The sequence below is a fragment of the Camelus bactrianus genome, chromosome 33 (assembly GCF_048773025.1).
Source record: "Camelus bactrianus isolate YW-2024 breed Bactrian camel chromosome 33, ASM4877302v1, whole genome shotgun sequence".
NCBI classification, from domain to species: Eukaryota; Metazoa; Chordata; class Mammalia; order Artiodactyla; family Camelidae; genus Camelus; species Camelus bactrianus.
Window position 1 is genome coordinate 10,537,759 of NC_133571.1, and position 14,997 is coordinate 10,552,755.

The window sequence follows — 14,997 nt, forward strand, 5'->3', positions numbered from 1 at the left end:
GTAAGTAGAAAGAAGGGAGAAGAAAACAAAAAAGGAAAGATATATTTGATTTAAAAAATTAAAACATAGATAACCAGGTCTTTTTCGGCCAAACAAAGTAAGAGAGTTGTTTCTCAACTATGCAACTAATCCAAATTCGGGAAATAACTCCTCGAAACGAATAAACTTAGTTCTGAAAAACATGCGCGTCCAGTAACATCCGAAAACACGTGGCGGGGGTGGGGAAACCCGTCGCAACACCAGGCGAGACTCTAAGTCCCATCGTCCCATTCGGCAGCTCAGCCCGACTGTTCCCGGCGAACCGGCGCACTGGCTGCTGGGGCTTGTGGTTTTTGCCCCTGCGCCTCCCCGCGGGTTTGCGACGTTTAGCGACCATCGCGCCTGCGCCAGCGCCGGCTGAGAGGCTGGGGCCGTGGCGGCTCGTGCCGGGTGATGCTAGGCGGCTCCCTGGGCTCCAGGCTGTTGCGAGGTGTGGGTGGGACTCGCGGGCAGTTCGGGGCGCGGGGTGTCCGCGAAGGTGGCGCAGCCATGGCGGCGGGGGAGAGCATGGCTCAGCGCATGGTCTGGGTGGACCTGGAGGTGAGTCAGGTCGGTGGAGGGGGTGAGGGGAGGCGAGTGAGGTGTCGCGCGTGGGGCGAAGCAGCCGAGCCTCTCGGGGGAGAGCGGCGACGTCTGGGTCTCAGGTGTGCCAGGTGAGCGCCGCCAGGCTGTGGGCGGCGCGGGGCAGGTCCGGGGGCAGCAGTCCTGCGGGTGTTGGGGACTGTGCCGGGCTGTGGGGTTTCTTTTCAGAAGGGAGGAGTCATCCATATGGCTTCCCCGACCCCCGAATTCCGCCTAGGTGTGGATCCCTGCTGCCGCTCTTGTCGCCCCGGGCTTAGGGTCACAGGGGTACAGGTGGAGACAGAGGCTCCGCCAGACCCCACTTCGCCAGCCTCACAGGACCCTAGGTGGTTAGAACTAGACGGGACTCCGGAGATGACTCAGCCTTACCCCACATTCCATAAACGAGAAAACTGAGGCCCAGAGAGGGAGAATTCGGCTCATTCGAGGTCGTGCTGTTAGTGAGGATCTGAGTTGGCACTACAACATAGTTTTGATCCCTTTAGGTCTTTCATACTCAGCAAAGAACTTCCCCCTCCCTGAGTCTCAGTTTTCTCATATATGAAATGGGGATAATACTAGATTGTGGTGACGATCAAGTGCTGTAACTAATAAAAAACTTTGTAAACTCTGCAGAGATGTAGTGATGTTATCTAACTCTTCCAAAATTGAGTGCTGTCAGCACTCAATTTTGCTTACTTTGCATCTGCCCCAGAGTAGGACCATGATGCGTGACTTGTAGCAGGCCCTTGGTAAATGTTTATTGACTAAATAACTCAGATTGAGTGCCTTGAGGACTTGCCCAAGGAGCGTTATTGTCTCTTCCATCCTGGCTGTGGGATATAAATTGAATATGCTTGAGGGATTCCCTGTTAAATAAACTTGGGTACAGTAGGCCAGAAAGACAAGCTTTGTGTGTATTATATTTTTTATTGCAGATGACAGGATTGGACATTGAGAAGGACCAGATTATTGAGATGGCCTGTCTGATAACTGACTCTGATCTCAACATTTTGGCTGAAGTAGGTGGTGCCTTGTAATACAGCCATATTGTTTAGAGTGTATTGGAAATCTAAAGATTGCTTCTTCCCATTTTTTTATTTTAAAAATAAGAAACCTGAAGCACATATAGATGAAAGTCCAAAGTGGTGTTCTAGGTCCTGGTAAGGTTGGTTCCAGAACCAAAATAATCCATCTCACAGCCTAGCTGTTTTTCAACAGTCATGCCAAAAATTAGGAAATAGAAATGCTACCATTTACTGAGAGCTTACTGTGTGTCAGGCACAGTTCTAAGTGCTTTACATATATTCACTGTTTTTTTGTTTGTTTTTGTTTAGGGGGGAGGAGGTAATTAGGTTTATTTATTTAGTTATTTTGATGGCAGTTCTAGGGATTGAACCCAGGACCTCATACATGCTAAGCATGTACTCTAACCACTGAGCTATACCCCCCCCCTTACATATGTTCACTCTTAATCCTCACAGCAGCTGTCAGGTAGGTACTGTTACAGTTATTTTATAGAGAGAGAGATTTTGGCACAGAGACATTGGGTGATTTGCCCAAGGCCACCTGGCTGGTTATGGGAGAGCCAGGTAGTCTGAGTAAACTGCTCCTAAGCAATAAGACAGACAAGTGCAGCCTCCCCGGGATTGGTGACTCACGCCAAAGTTGACTTCTTTATGTCATAACCTTAGCTTCAACCTGATCCTGTATATCCAATGTCTACCTTTTCATCTAGGACATGTGATTCTTCTAGATCTATAAGAAGATTTTGGAATTTCTATTGGTACAGAATCATAAAATATTGGGCATGATTAAAGTTTTAACATGCTGCTTTTAACTGAAACGTTAAGCAAAACAAATGAAACACACCTGTTGCCTTTTGGCCACACACAAACCATTTAATAAGTGTATGACAGCACCTGATTGGTAGAGGGTGAAATTCTGGGCCCTGAATAACTTGTCAGCAGTATTCAGAAGCAGTGAGAGATTCTGGAATAGGAACATGGCAGGGATGTTTTTGGGAAAGACAGTTTTGTTAAATGAGTTTCCAGAGGGTCGGCTTGATGTGTTGCTGGCACTGGATAAATTTCAGAAATCTGCAGTTAAGACTTCTGCTTATTTTCCTGGGTAGGTAAAAAAGGGGGAGGAACCATTTTAGATGAATGGCTACTTCCGTGGGGTACCAGGATGCACACACCTCAGAGTACTTCTTGCCCATCAGGTGGAGGAGAATCTTGAGACGTTGTATTTCTCATCGTAACAACTAGCTCTTTAAATAAACAAACAAACAAACAAACTAGACAAACCTTGAGTTTTTAGGTTTGGTCTTTTTCCTGTCACTTGGAATCTACCAGAGGTCAATAGAGAAAAGAAGTGTCTTTATTTACCATCCCTACTTACCCTTGGCTAAAGAAGAGTTTTTCCCTTAGATTACTGATATAATGTGAAATCCTGACAGTTTAATGGACCGGTTAGTTGATACGTGCCCTGGAGGAAATTTGGGTCTGTGTTCACACAGCTGCAGATGAGCACGGCATGTGTAAATAGATCCAGTCAGATGAGGATACGGATGTTTAAAAACAAACAAACAAAAATGCTTCAGGGCTGTTGGCACTTAAGTGTCAGTTCTGTGGAAAATATGTTTTATTCTCATATATGAGTCTGGGGAGAGTATTTTGTGGTGGTAGAAGAGCAGACATCCCACCCTGAGAATTCTTCAGAGTACCACGCTCGGATCTGGAGTTCAGTTACGTAGCCTTAAGTTGGTGGTAGTTTGTTCTTCCCATCAATTTCTTAGAATTGTATTTTGCAATATGAGGTTTTTTGGTTTTTTAAAAAAAATATCAGAGCACATTTTTTGCTTCTTCTTGGAGATTGCCATGACCAGCCTTCTTGTTTGGCTAAAACTCCTTGTTAGTTGTAGATATCAGACATACTTTAGTCAAATTCTTGTCATTCCTCTCAATGATTGTGAATTATTTTTACCACCTTAGTAGTGATAATAATTTGAATTTACAGAGTACTTTTCTTCCAGAGAGTTCAAAGAACTTTCATATCTCTAATTTCTCTTACCCTGTTAACATGACTGTGAGGGAAGGTGAGCAGTTTATCTCCGTCGTACAGATGGGGAAACTAAGGCGAAGGTGACTTGTTTGAATGCCATTAGGTTGAGCTTCTGTTGCTGCTGGGACTCTGTCTGACTCACAGTTGAGTGTTCTATTAAGTGGGGCTGAGAATTCTGGAGTCACTTTTTAAATTTTTCAGATGTCAACAGTTACTTTTTGAACTTCTTATTATGAAAATACTATTAAATAGTTTAATTTTATGCCAAATATATAATTATCGTAAGCTCTTGTTTTTTTTTTGCCCTCTTCTCCTGTTTTATCCTATTCCCCCACTTGTATGTGTTTTCTTAGTATTTTGTTGCAAATACAATTGTGTGTATTTCTTTTGAACAAATGTAAGTGAACTCATATGCATGTATATACTGTTTCTGCAATTTGCTTTTTTTCATTTGGCAATATAAACACTTTTTTTGGTATTTTTTTAAAATTTGCATTCTTTTTTATTGAAGTATGCAGACACTTTTCACAGGTTTGGCAAGCTTTTTCTAAAAAAAAAAAAAAATTAAATATTTTAGGCTTAGAGTGCCACATACCTCTCTGTCATGTTTGCTTGTTTGTTTTACAACGCTTTACAAATTCTTAGCTTGCTGGTAAAAAAAAAAAAAAAAAAAAAAAGCCACAGTTTGGGACTATAGTTTACTGACCCTTGATACATATTTGTGTCCTCCTTTAATAGGTGTTTCATCTTTCAGTTGTGTGTGTGTATGTGTGTTCGTTCATGATGTTTTTGTTGCCATAAATGTGCTGGCGTAAATGAGCACCGCTTTTAGAGTTAACAAAGTGCTCTCACCTTTCTTTTCTGTGGTGTATATATATATTTAATCCTTAAAGCAGCTTAAACTTTGCCTCAGAAACCAAGCTTAGCCCTGTTGATTCTGGATGACTAACAGCCTTTCCCGTCTACAGGGTCCTAACCTGATTATAAAACAGCCAGATGAGTTACTGGACAGCATGTCAGATTGGTGCAAGGAGCATCACGGGAAGGTAACATTACCAAATAACAGGGCTGCTGCTTCGGGGGTCAGTGGCAAGCTTGTTGCCCCCACGTAGGAATCCTGTACCCTTGCTGGATGGTATTTTTAAAAGGGGTAGAAGAAGATTGCTTAGCGAGCCTGGGGAACTGCTTGCTTGTTCACTGTTCACCTTGGGAACCTCTCGAGATCATCTTCTTCTGAATATCCTCTTTTGTCCTCTCCTACCTTCAGTCTGTTGCTAACGCATTGGCGATCGTCAGGTATTGCTCAAATCAGCTTTCGGAGAAGGGGCAATGCTGATCTCCTGTTAATAGTTGTTTCTTCCCAGAGGTTGTATCATTGGACTTTGAGCACCTTTTTTGACTGTGTGGAACTGCTATTAACAGTCAGGAACGTAGCTTATTTGACTTGGATTCTTTAAGAAAAAAAAATCAGTGCAAAGATGGCAGTTTCATTTGTGAACTTGAGCCTGTAAATGGTCCATCTGTGGTTATATCTGCCTGTTTTAGAAGTGATGTTTCAATTCTGGATGCCTTTGAAAACTGACCTCATGTGTTTTGGTGGGGCCTGGGGCTTCTCTCTTGCAGTCTGGTCTAACCAAAGCGGTGAAGGAGAGTACAATGACATTGCAGCAGGCAGAGTATGAATTTCTGTCCTTTGTACGACAGCAGACTCCTCCGGGGCTCTGTCCGCTTGCAGGTAAAATCCAGTCCTGTGTACATCTTGTAGCTAGTCTTCCGTTATAGTGGTTCAAAGGACTGCAGTTGCAGACAGATCAGCCAAGAACATATGTCTTCCGCTTACCCTGATTTAGACTGTGTATCTTACTTTTGTGTTCACATTTCCTTGCGTAATTTATGTATGCGTATTTTAAATGCCCTGAAACCTGACATGGGATACACAGACTAACTCAGTAACTCATATTTTTATTATGGAAACATTTCAAATGTATAGAAAAGTTAGATTTAGTCATTGTTAACCTTGTGCCATGTTTGTTTGATTGATTTATTTTTTTGCACATTTGAAAGTAAATTGCAGGCATTGTAACACTTGATCCCAAAATACTTCATCCAGCATTTCCTAAGAATAAGGACACTTTCTTATGTAATATTTCATTATCACAGTATCATTATCACAGTTAAGATGATTAAAAATAATTCAGTAACATCATCAGATAGGTAGTCTACATCCGAACATCTGTTTGTTTCAGTCAGGATTCAGTCCAGCTGCATGCATGTCACTTGGTTAATGTCTCTTTAGTGTCTTTTTTTATTTTTTATTTTTTTACTTTTTTATTTTTTATTATTTTTTTTCTTCTTTAGTGTCTTAATCTAGAATATGCACCTCTCTTTTTTCCCCCTTGTGACACTGACTTTTTAGAGAAACCATGCCAGTTCTACTAGGATTTTGAAAGGACTGCCATTGTCAAAGGGAGGTTAATGTTCTGTGGAGGTGTATTTGTACTTGTATATGTAAACTGGTAACAGTAACTAACACTTTCCTTAAATATTCTTAAAAAAAAAGTCTTGACTTTAAGTATGAGAGCATGTATTGTACAAATTTTTCCCTTGGCCGATGCAGCTGGTGTCTGTTTTAAAGTTCTTATTTAAAATTTAGTGTTTTTAATATAAGTTACTATGTGGAAATACGAATATGGATATGCTTTATTAAAATTAAAATATAAACAAAGGCTTATCTGCTCATGAGATTCAGTAACATGTTTAGTGTTGGTATGGATTTTGTGATACTGGGAGAAAATTTGCACATCTCATATTATCTGAAAAAGTAGATAGAGTTGAGCATTATTTTAAGTATGCAGAATGGTAGATTGAATCTTTTTGTCCGTACAGAGGCCATTTACAAATTTATTATGAGCTAGACTGATTAAATACTCCAAAACCTGCATTTGTAATCTAATCAGACACACTCAAACCTAATTTAGGAATTTTGAGATGCTTTTAGGAATTGTTTGAATGTAAAAAATGGTTTCCGGTGCAATACAGTGTATGCATTTTTATGTCCTCCTGTATATTACTAGAAATACACAGGTACGGTATGCTTCGTGTCTTTCTAGGAAATTCAGTTCATGCAGATAAGAAGTTTCTTGACAAATACATGCCCCAGTTCATGAAACATCTTCATTATAGAATAATTGATGTGAGCACTGTTAAAGAACTGTGCAGGTAAGGGCTATATTTAGGATCTGTTAAATTGCCTCATTTAGCATATTTTAATTGAGAATTTGTGGAGAGTAATTGAATAGAGCTATAGAACTGAGGGTGCCAAGTGGGTATATAACTTGCTCCTCCCATTCTTGCTTGAGCTGGTGAGAACTGGGGGAAGGAACATAAAAAGTTTTCCATGTAAATTTCATTAATCCAGAAAGTTGATTGAGCACCCATTCTGTGCCTCATACTGGCCTATGTGCTGGGAACATACAGATATAAAGCCCTTGAGGGCTTAGGATCTAGTGAATTGACAGATGTGTAAAAAACACACCTGGGAAGTATACTGTGTGGTGACTTCTGTCATGGAAAATCGTTCATGTGGAAGATCAAGGGTGCGAGAGAAGGACCGCCCAGCTGCTGGAGTCGGGGGGATGGGAAGTCAGCGAAAACTTCTCATAGAAAATAGCTTTCAAGTTGAGATTTAAAGAAAAGTGGACATTTTCCAGGTAGTTAGGTGAGGAGAGAGCATTCCGGAGAATGGGCAGAGGTGTGGAGACTGACGGGAGCAGGAGGCTTAGGGTAATACGATTAGATCATTCTGGTTAGAGGGTGGTAAGAAAAGAGATAGGGAGGTAAGAACGAGGCTCGCATCATCTTGGAGAGGGAAGAATGAGCCAGGGAAGTGGCAGGGGGTGGTAGCGAGCAGCGTGGAGATAGAATATTTGAGGTCAGTGGAACGGCATTGAGTGCTTAATGGGGGCCTGAGGAAAGGGAGGAGGTGTACAGTGAGTCCTCGTGTTTCTAGTTTGGGCAGATGGGTGGATGATGGAGCTGTTCAAAGATGAAAGGGGAAATAAGAGGAAGAGGAGACTTGGTGGATGGGGGCAGGGAGGTGTCGAGGGTGGTGAGTATGGTTTTATGTGTGTTGAGTTGGAAGTGTCTGGTGGAGTTTAGGTGGAGACGTCCAGCAGGCAGTTGGTATCCATGACAGACACACGGGAGAGGGCTGGGCTGGAGTGAGCAGATGCAGGAATCTCATACACTGACGATCTTGCCCAAAGAGAATATATAGAATGAAGAGAGGAGGGGGTGGAAGATGGAGTCCCAGACAAGGGAGGCAGCTCAACAGTTAACAACTCAAATGCCTTTTCCAATGTAATCAGTTACTTGAAGGGTGTCATTATTCAGTGTATTTGAGACAGTTTCCTTTGAGAGTTCCATTTTTGCTGTGTATAGACGCTGGTATCCAGAAGAATACGAATTTGCACCAAAGAAGGCTGCCTCTCACAGGTAAGTTCTGGTCCTTCCAAGTACTTGGCGATCGGACACATGTTTATAACCCCCAAATTCCTGACTGCTTGCAGTAATGTCTCCTCTCTGCTCTTCTTCCTTGGGGGAAAGTAAAGGCTGACGAGCAGAAAGATAACTCTCTTTGGCTAAGGTTATCAGGAATTCTGGTCAGGATTCTAGCATTCCATTATGAGATATGTACGGTTTTATGTCTCATTGCTATTTTAAAACCTGTAGATAACTCAGGTTTGTAGGTATGTGCAACAGTCTTAATTTTTCTACTGATGAGCAGTAGTAATGTCCTTCCCAGCAAGAATGTGGATTTGTGGCCATTTAAAATGAGAACACTTTGTGTACAGTTGCATGATACAGTTAACCTCACTTTGACACTTTTTAAGTTGTCAGATTGTTTCCTCTTATGTCTGCAACCTTAGACACAAAGAATTTAAAGATCTTGTGTACCTAGCGTCCTCTTTTACTTTTCGGTTTCGTAGTCTTGCAGGAAAGGCATGAAACTTGATGGGAGATTTAGCAGCTGGCTTCTCAGGGCAGCATTTATTTCATCCATTTACTGAGCCCCTGCTGCGTGCCACGCACAGTTCTAGCCAAACAGAAAGACCACGCCCCTGCTCTAAAGAGCCTGGCGTGCTCATGTCTTTATTGGGCTCACGTGGACCACAGCACAGTCACACAGGCCTAGAATAAACCTTAACCTGAAACAGTCAGGGCTTGATGTGTGTTGGATTTCAGAATTTTTCGGGTTTTAGAACGGTAGTGGAGCCCCTGTAGTGTTTATATAGCACCCCTAACGAGGTCTGAGGAGGCCCCCCATAGTCAAACATGCTGCTGTTTCTACAATGAAATGTACGGATGCTCACAGTGAATGGCGGACCTAATGACTTTAAATAGCCTCGCATGCAGATCGGTCAGGTGCTACCACATAATGGGCTGTAAATGTACTTTGGGTTTTCAGATCTTCTTTGGGTTCCAGATTTGTGGCTAAGATGTGGTGTTCCTTGATATAGCCAGAGGCTGTATTTTTGGCGGTTTTAGCTCTCCACCACCAAGCCGAGATCTGGGAAGAAAGCACCATTGTTGTCTTGACCACAGAAGTAACTGTCGTAAAACTCCTGCACTGACTTTGTGCAGTTTGTTTTCTAAAAGAGGCCCTCGGCCCGTCGTTTTGAGCTTACTGATGTACTTACACGCTGTTCTGATCATCTTGGTTACCTGATTTCTCAGACTACGACAGATGAGAGACAGCATGTTGGAGGCGAAGAAAGGCTGTCAGATGCAGGCAGGCTGCCACTGGTTGTAGCGCAGCTCACCTCGAGGGAGGAGGTGGATCCTGTCTGATAATTGATGCTTATGCTGATGACTGAACCATGTGTTATGTTCGAGTGTGGCAATGTGTTTTGTGTAGGGATGTCATTATTGCACCACGTTTCCCAAACTGTGTTCCATGAGCTGTTAATATGTGGTCGATTAGGTTTCGGAAATGCTATGTATTAGCACCACCTCCTCTTGGGAATTCGTGGTAGGTTTTAGTACATTAAATGCTTTGCAGAAAACTTCAAAAAAGCAATGTTTGAGTTTTTCCTAAACTTATTTGACCCTGGAATTCTTCCTTGTTTTTTTTTGCCCCCGATGGAACCCCTCACCACCTTATGGAAAGATTTGGGAAACTTTAACCTGTTATGTAGTTTAGAATCATTTTTTTTTTTTGATCTTAGCATTTAAAAAAAAAAAAAAGCACTTAAATTTGCTTTCCTGATGTGTTCCACTTACTGGTGATGTCAGATAGTGGCATTTACAGTCGTGCCTGCTGGTCCTCAGTTGTGTATAAAAAGCCGCGCTCTGTAAAAGGATGATCACCTCCCCCGTGTTCTGGACGTCTCAACTCAGTGCGGTGTGTTTGCTTGTAGGGCGCTTGATGACATTAGTGAAAGCATCAAAGAACTTCAGTTTTATCGGAATAACATCTTCAAGAAAAAAACAGACGAAAAGAAGAGGAAAATTATAGAAAATGGGGAAAATGAGAAGACTGTGAGTTGATGCCAGTTTCCATGCTGCCACCACGTAGTTCTCTGGAAGCAACTCCTGGTGGTGTGTTTTTCTTTTTTTTTTTCTTTTTTTTTTTTTGGTTCACGCTGATTGCTTGGCAGAGCACTTTCCTTCAGTTAACTTGCATCTCCAGATTATTCAAGCAGACAGCAGCTGAAAATTATTTTTCTCCTAACATGCTGTTTTCATTTATGACACAGCAGCTCCTTTGTAAGTACCAGGTCACGTCCATCCCTTGGTACATATCTGTGTTTGCTTTTAGACCATTTCTTTTTGTTTAAAAAAAAATTAATAATAAAGCTAGTTCTATTGAAATGCAACCCTTTTTGTACTATCTATTCTTTAGTAGTATAACAATTGGAAAATAATTTTTTTTTCTTTTTTAGGTGGTATGGCTGATGTTTAAATTCTCATAACGCCATCAGTAGTGGATGAAGTTTCTTTACGTTAAATAGGAAGTGAGCTTACTCTGTTTTGCTTACAAGTCGAGAACAGAATGACTGGAGGCAGGTTCAGAGAAGCAGGCTGGGCTTGTTATTGTATTTCTTGAACTAACAGAGCTCTGGCATAGCTACTCTTTGCTGTATTTATATTCAAGAAATTCAAGGAAGCTGCCAGCCAGGGATTCTGTAGTGAACAACTAACTAAGTCTTATTGAATAGGTTTTATGTGCGAGGCAGCCACTATGCTGGGTTTATAGAATGTAAGTGTCTGGCTGCCCTTGGTCCAGTGGTTAGTGAGTATTTGAGAAAGGACTTCAATTCGGCCGTCTTAACGCCTAAGTTTATGTACTTCAGAGCACAGTAATAAGGGGCGTCCTCAGCCAGAGGCTACGTTAGAATCATCTGCCTGTAGAACGTGTCTCCTCCAGACAGATGCCCCGTAAAACAGGAAATCAGAATTGGGAAGGGCCCCCAGGTGACCCACCTCTCCTGGCGAACCCCTGGGCTAACGGCCTTCTGTGGTGATCTCGGATTCCACCTTAACTTGATAATGGGGCCATTATACGAACATAGCAGTGTGATCCTGATGTCAGACAGAAATTACTGAACTGTAGATGGGAATTACCTCGTAACTTCATTTGCTAAGTTGTTTTATCTACACAGCAACCCACGAGTGCAGAGAGGCTTGAGTGGAACTTTTTCTAAATGAGTAAATTGAGACTCAGATGCACAAGCCTAGGAAGTGTGAGATGATGAAAACGTTAAGTCTGCTGACTTTCCGGACCAGTGTTTTTTCCACTGTTCAGAATGGCATGGATTGTAGCTCACGTATCAACTTCAGTGGGTTGGAAGTCAGGACTTTGTAGTGGTTAAAAATAGGGCTCTTGAGTCAAACTCTGGGTTCATATCTGAGCTGTGTGACGTACTCAGTGCCTCTGGCAGGTTCACTTGTCTATAAAGCCTCAGTTTCCTTGTCTATAAAATGAGAATGGTGGTATCTGAACTCAAAGAATTGTCAGGATTAAATTAAATACTGCACATAGTCCTGAGTTCAGTGCATGGTACCTAGTGAGCACCCTGTCGTGATAGTTAATGCGTAATGGTGATGGACTGATGCAGGCCAGCATCTCTGGGAAGGGGTGCTACGGTGGCTGGGCCATCATCTTAAATCAGTGTTCGCTTAATGCCCATGACTGTGATGCTGAAGTCTGTTACAGACCTCTCTTGGCTTAGTGCTCCTAACTAAAATTTGGTAAGGTCGTCTGTGTCCTTCCTTGCCTCTCAGGAGTGTTATAAATTCTAATGCAAGAATAAACAGGAAAACTCTAGGCTCGAGAAAGAGGTTTCAGAAGGAGTAGGTACTACTGTTAATACTGTGGGGTTTCTCCCACACAGCTGCCCCGTTTCTTCATCCAGTTATCTGAGCCCTACCATTTAGTTTTCTTAAGAATCTGAACTCCTGGTGTTCATTTAAAATCTTCCGTCACATGAATGGCCAGCTTACTGAGTTAATCCTCTGTTCTGTGCCTTCATTATGTAGCAGAACTCTGTTTTCCCCTAACGGAGCATGTGTTAATTTTCAGTAAAATAACTGGCAGCCTGTGAGACAAGCACGTCTGGTTTGAGGCAGGTCTGTATGAAGACATGTGATGCTGATGGTTCGGTGATTGGCTCATTATTTGTGAGTCTGCTTAAAAAGAAGAAATTGACATTTGTAGGGCTGGTAACTGTGATTGCACAGGAAATTCCTGAAGCTGTGGAGTAATTCCTGTGAAACGAACTGCACTGCAGATGGGTTTAAACGGAACGACAGCCTTAACAATGATGAGTATGTCCGGTTAGCTTGCCACCCCAGAGCTGCTGGGGTGCCTCGTTTGGCGGTTCTTCTGTCTGTGCTGTAATTACCCTGCAAGCTCTGTTCGCAGGATCATCCAGGTGTATTTCTCTTACATCAAACTCATGAGGTGAATGAGTTGGTATTGTGGTGACAGTCTCCTGTCAGTATTCCTCGAGTGCCCATGATAATCCAGCCATTGTACTGGGTATGTGGGCAAGAAAGACCCCTTTTACCGGCAGCTTAGCCACAGGAGATGAGAGTAGAGCCTGGGATACCTGTGTTTTCTCATTTACACTATATCCCTTTATTAATAAGCCAGCCGACATCCATGGGGAAACTGATAGTTTTCTTTGGCAGTGCTGCTGTTCTTGTATGTGTAAGCCTTAAATTAAAAATCAGGAAGAACTAGTCATTGTGGTCAACTGCAGTTTAGTCATTAAATAAGTTTTGACAGATTGGTTGCCTTTTGATTGTGCATGATAGTCCTAGGGACACTCAGACGCCCTGTCCTGAAGAATTAATACACAGCAAGGGTAGCGGAAAATGGGTTGTTGCTGGGATGAGCCGGGCGTAGCAGGTTGATTCAAAAGCTGTTATGTTCTGTATTTGTTGATGAAGCAAAAGACATTATACTGTATATCTCTGGATATACGCTGTATATCTACTGTGAAAATTGAGTTTCAGTTATTTGAGCAAAGCCTTTAATTTTATGTAGCTTCTTTTTGTTTTTTTACATTTTGACCCCTGCCTGCCCCCCGCCCTTAATGTGTCTCCTGATAAAGCCATTGCCATGGTGGTAATATAAATGAAGAGTTCCTCCTTAGTTGAGAATTTTCTGTTGAGTAGAGGAATACTTGAAATTTTCTAAGAGAATAGATCTTAAATCAACACACACACACACGGGTAACGATGTAGAGGTGATGGGTAAGTTACTTAGTTTGATGGTCGTTTTTTTCCCCACTATATATATATATACACACACACACACACATATATAGAATCATTAAATTGTACATTTTAAATACATCATTTCTATATGTCAGATAATAAAGTTAATATACATGTTAAATAGTCTGCAGAAAAAAAGGAATTATAAGTCTTCATTAGTATGCAGGGGATGCAGTAGTTGTGTTCGCAATTGACTTGCCAAATGGAATGCGTAGGATCTGAGACTTCCCTTAGGCTTCAGGATAATTTTATCACTTGGGTTTTGCACCTGGTTATAGTGGTATTCACTGGTATTCTGTGGTACAGTAAACAAGACTGTCATTAGGAATGAGCCCTAGAAAAATGGGAAGGTTGGGGAGCGTGGAGCAAAAAGACGTTCTTGCGCAGGTGAAAACCCACAGCCTGCAGAATCCTTGGGGACCCAGGGTAAGCTGCCGAATTGGGGTTGTGCAATGATGTAAATGGACTTAATGCCACCAGACGGTACACTTGAAAATGGCAAAAATGGAACACTTAATGTCATGTATATTTCACCATAGAAGAAGATGCGCAATTGACCATGACTTGTTTTCAGAATGACCCTGCCCTGGGACTAAGGTGGAATGGGAGCCAGCTTGGAGGAGCTGCCTCTGGGACCCTGGCTTGTGCCCTTGGGAGGAGTAATTTCCCATTGTTTCCTGATTTGGAGTAGCAGGAAGTGGGCAGTTTAGGGCGGAGTTTTCTGTTCTGCAGCCTCAGAGTGGTATGAGGAACTGCTGGCTTTGTTTAGAGACAAAGGAAATTTAACAAATTAATATCCCCAAGGAACCTCCAGCCTCCTCTTTCACTCCAAATTTAGCCACAGGAGTTGGAGGAGAGATGTTTCTGAATTCTGAGTTAGGCGTACTTCTTGGATAATCTAGGTTAATGGCCAGTCTAGGCTGCCCTGGAACCCGGTCCTGTTTTGTTTCTGTGGAAAAACTTCTCCACTTTGCATTCCATCTCACCAGCTCACACTTTATCTTGAGCAATGAAATTCTTTGTTAAATCAGAGACTGTGTACCGTTTTGCATTTTCGCTTGTCCTGGTTGTGTTCTGTCCAAATCATTCACGTATTTTTCCTGTACACACGCTCTTCTCTACCATTTCCAGAGGTTCCTTCACGTCCTTCTACTTTCTTAGCCTTTCACGGTCTTTTGTGAAATAGTTTGACTGACAGCCCATTTTATGTTCATACTTAACAACTAGCAGAAAACAATTTTAAGAGAACTGAAAAATAGGACAGATGTTTGGGACTCTGTGAAGAGGATTCCTAGCCCTCCCTGGACTGGAACAGGGAGCAAAGATTGTTCCTATTCTAATGAGTTCTGATAAGTATAGGCTTCCAGAAATGGGGCTGGCTTTACATGCTCCAAGGCCAGCTCTTGACTAGAAAACCTTGTTCCCTCCTCGGCATTTGTTTCACACAGCGTTGGCTGTGTGCGGGTTTTATAAATAGCAACAATTTTACATCATTTGGATACTGTATAGAGATTGCCAACTTTTATTTTCCTAAGTAAGGATGTT

General features: G+C 42.2%; 1 protein-coding gene across 2 annotated transcripts; it reads left to right on the top strand.

Annotated features, from left to right (window-relative positions):
• Positions 1-371: 371 nt before the first annotated feature.
• REXO2 (RNA exonuclease 2) lies at positions 372-10,544 on the top strand. Of its 2 annotated transcripts, XM_010953519.2 has the most exons (7): positions 375-579; positions 1,539-1,622; positions 4,635-4,712; positions 5,290-5,401; positions 6,777-6,885; positions 8,107-8,160; positions 10,086-10,544. In XM_010953519.2, the coding sequence occupies exons 1-7, from the start codon at positions 433-435 to the stop codon at positions 10,213-10,215; spliced, it is 714 nt and encodes a 237-aa protein (XP_010951821.1). In that variant the 5' UTR covers positions 375-432; the 3' UTR covers positions 10,216-10,544. The 2 variants fall into 2 exon arrangements, with proteins under 2 accessions (XP_010951822.1, XP_010951821.1); XM_010953520.3 differs by lacking the exon at positions 4,635-4,712 and having other exon boundaries at positions 372-579.
• The last annotated feature ends 4,453 nt before the right edge of the window (positions 10,545-14,997 follow it).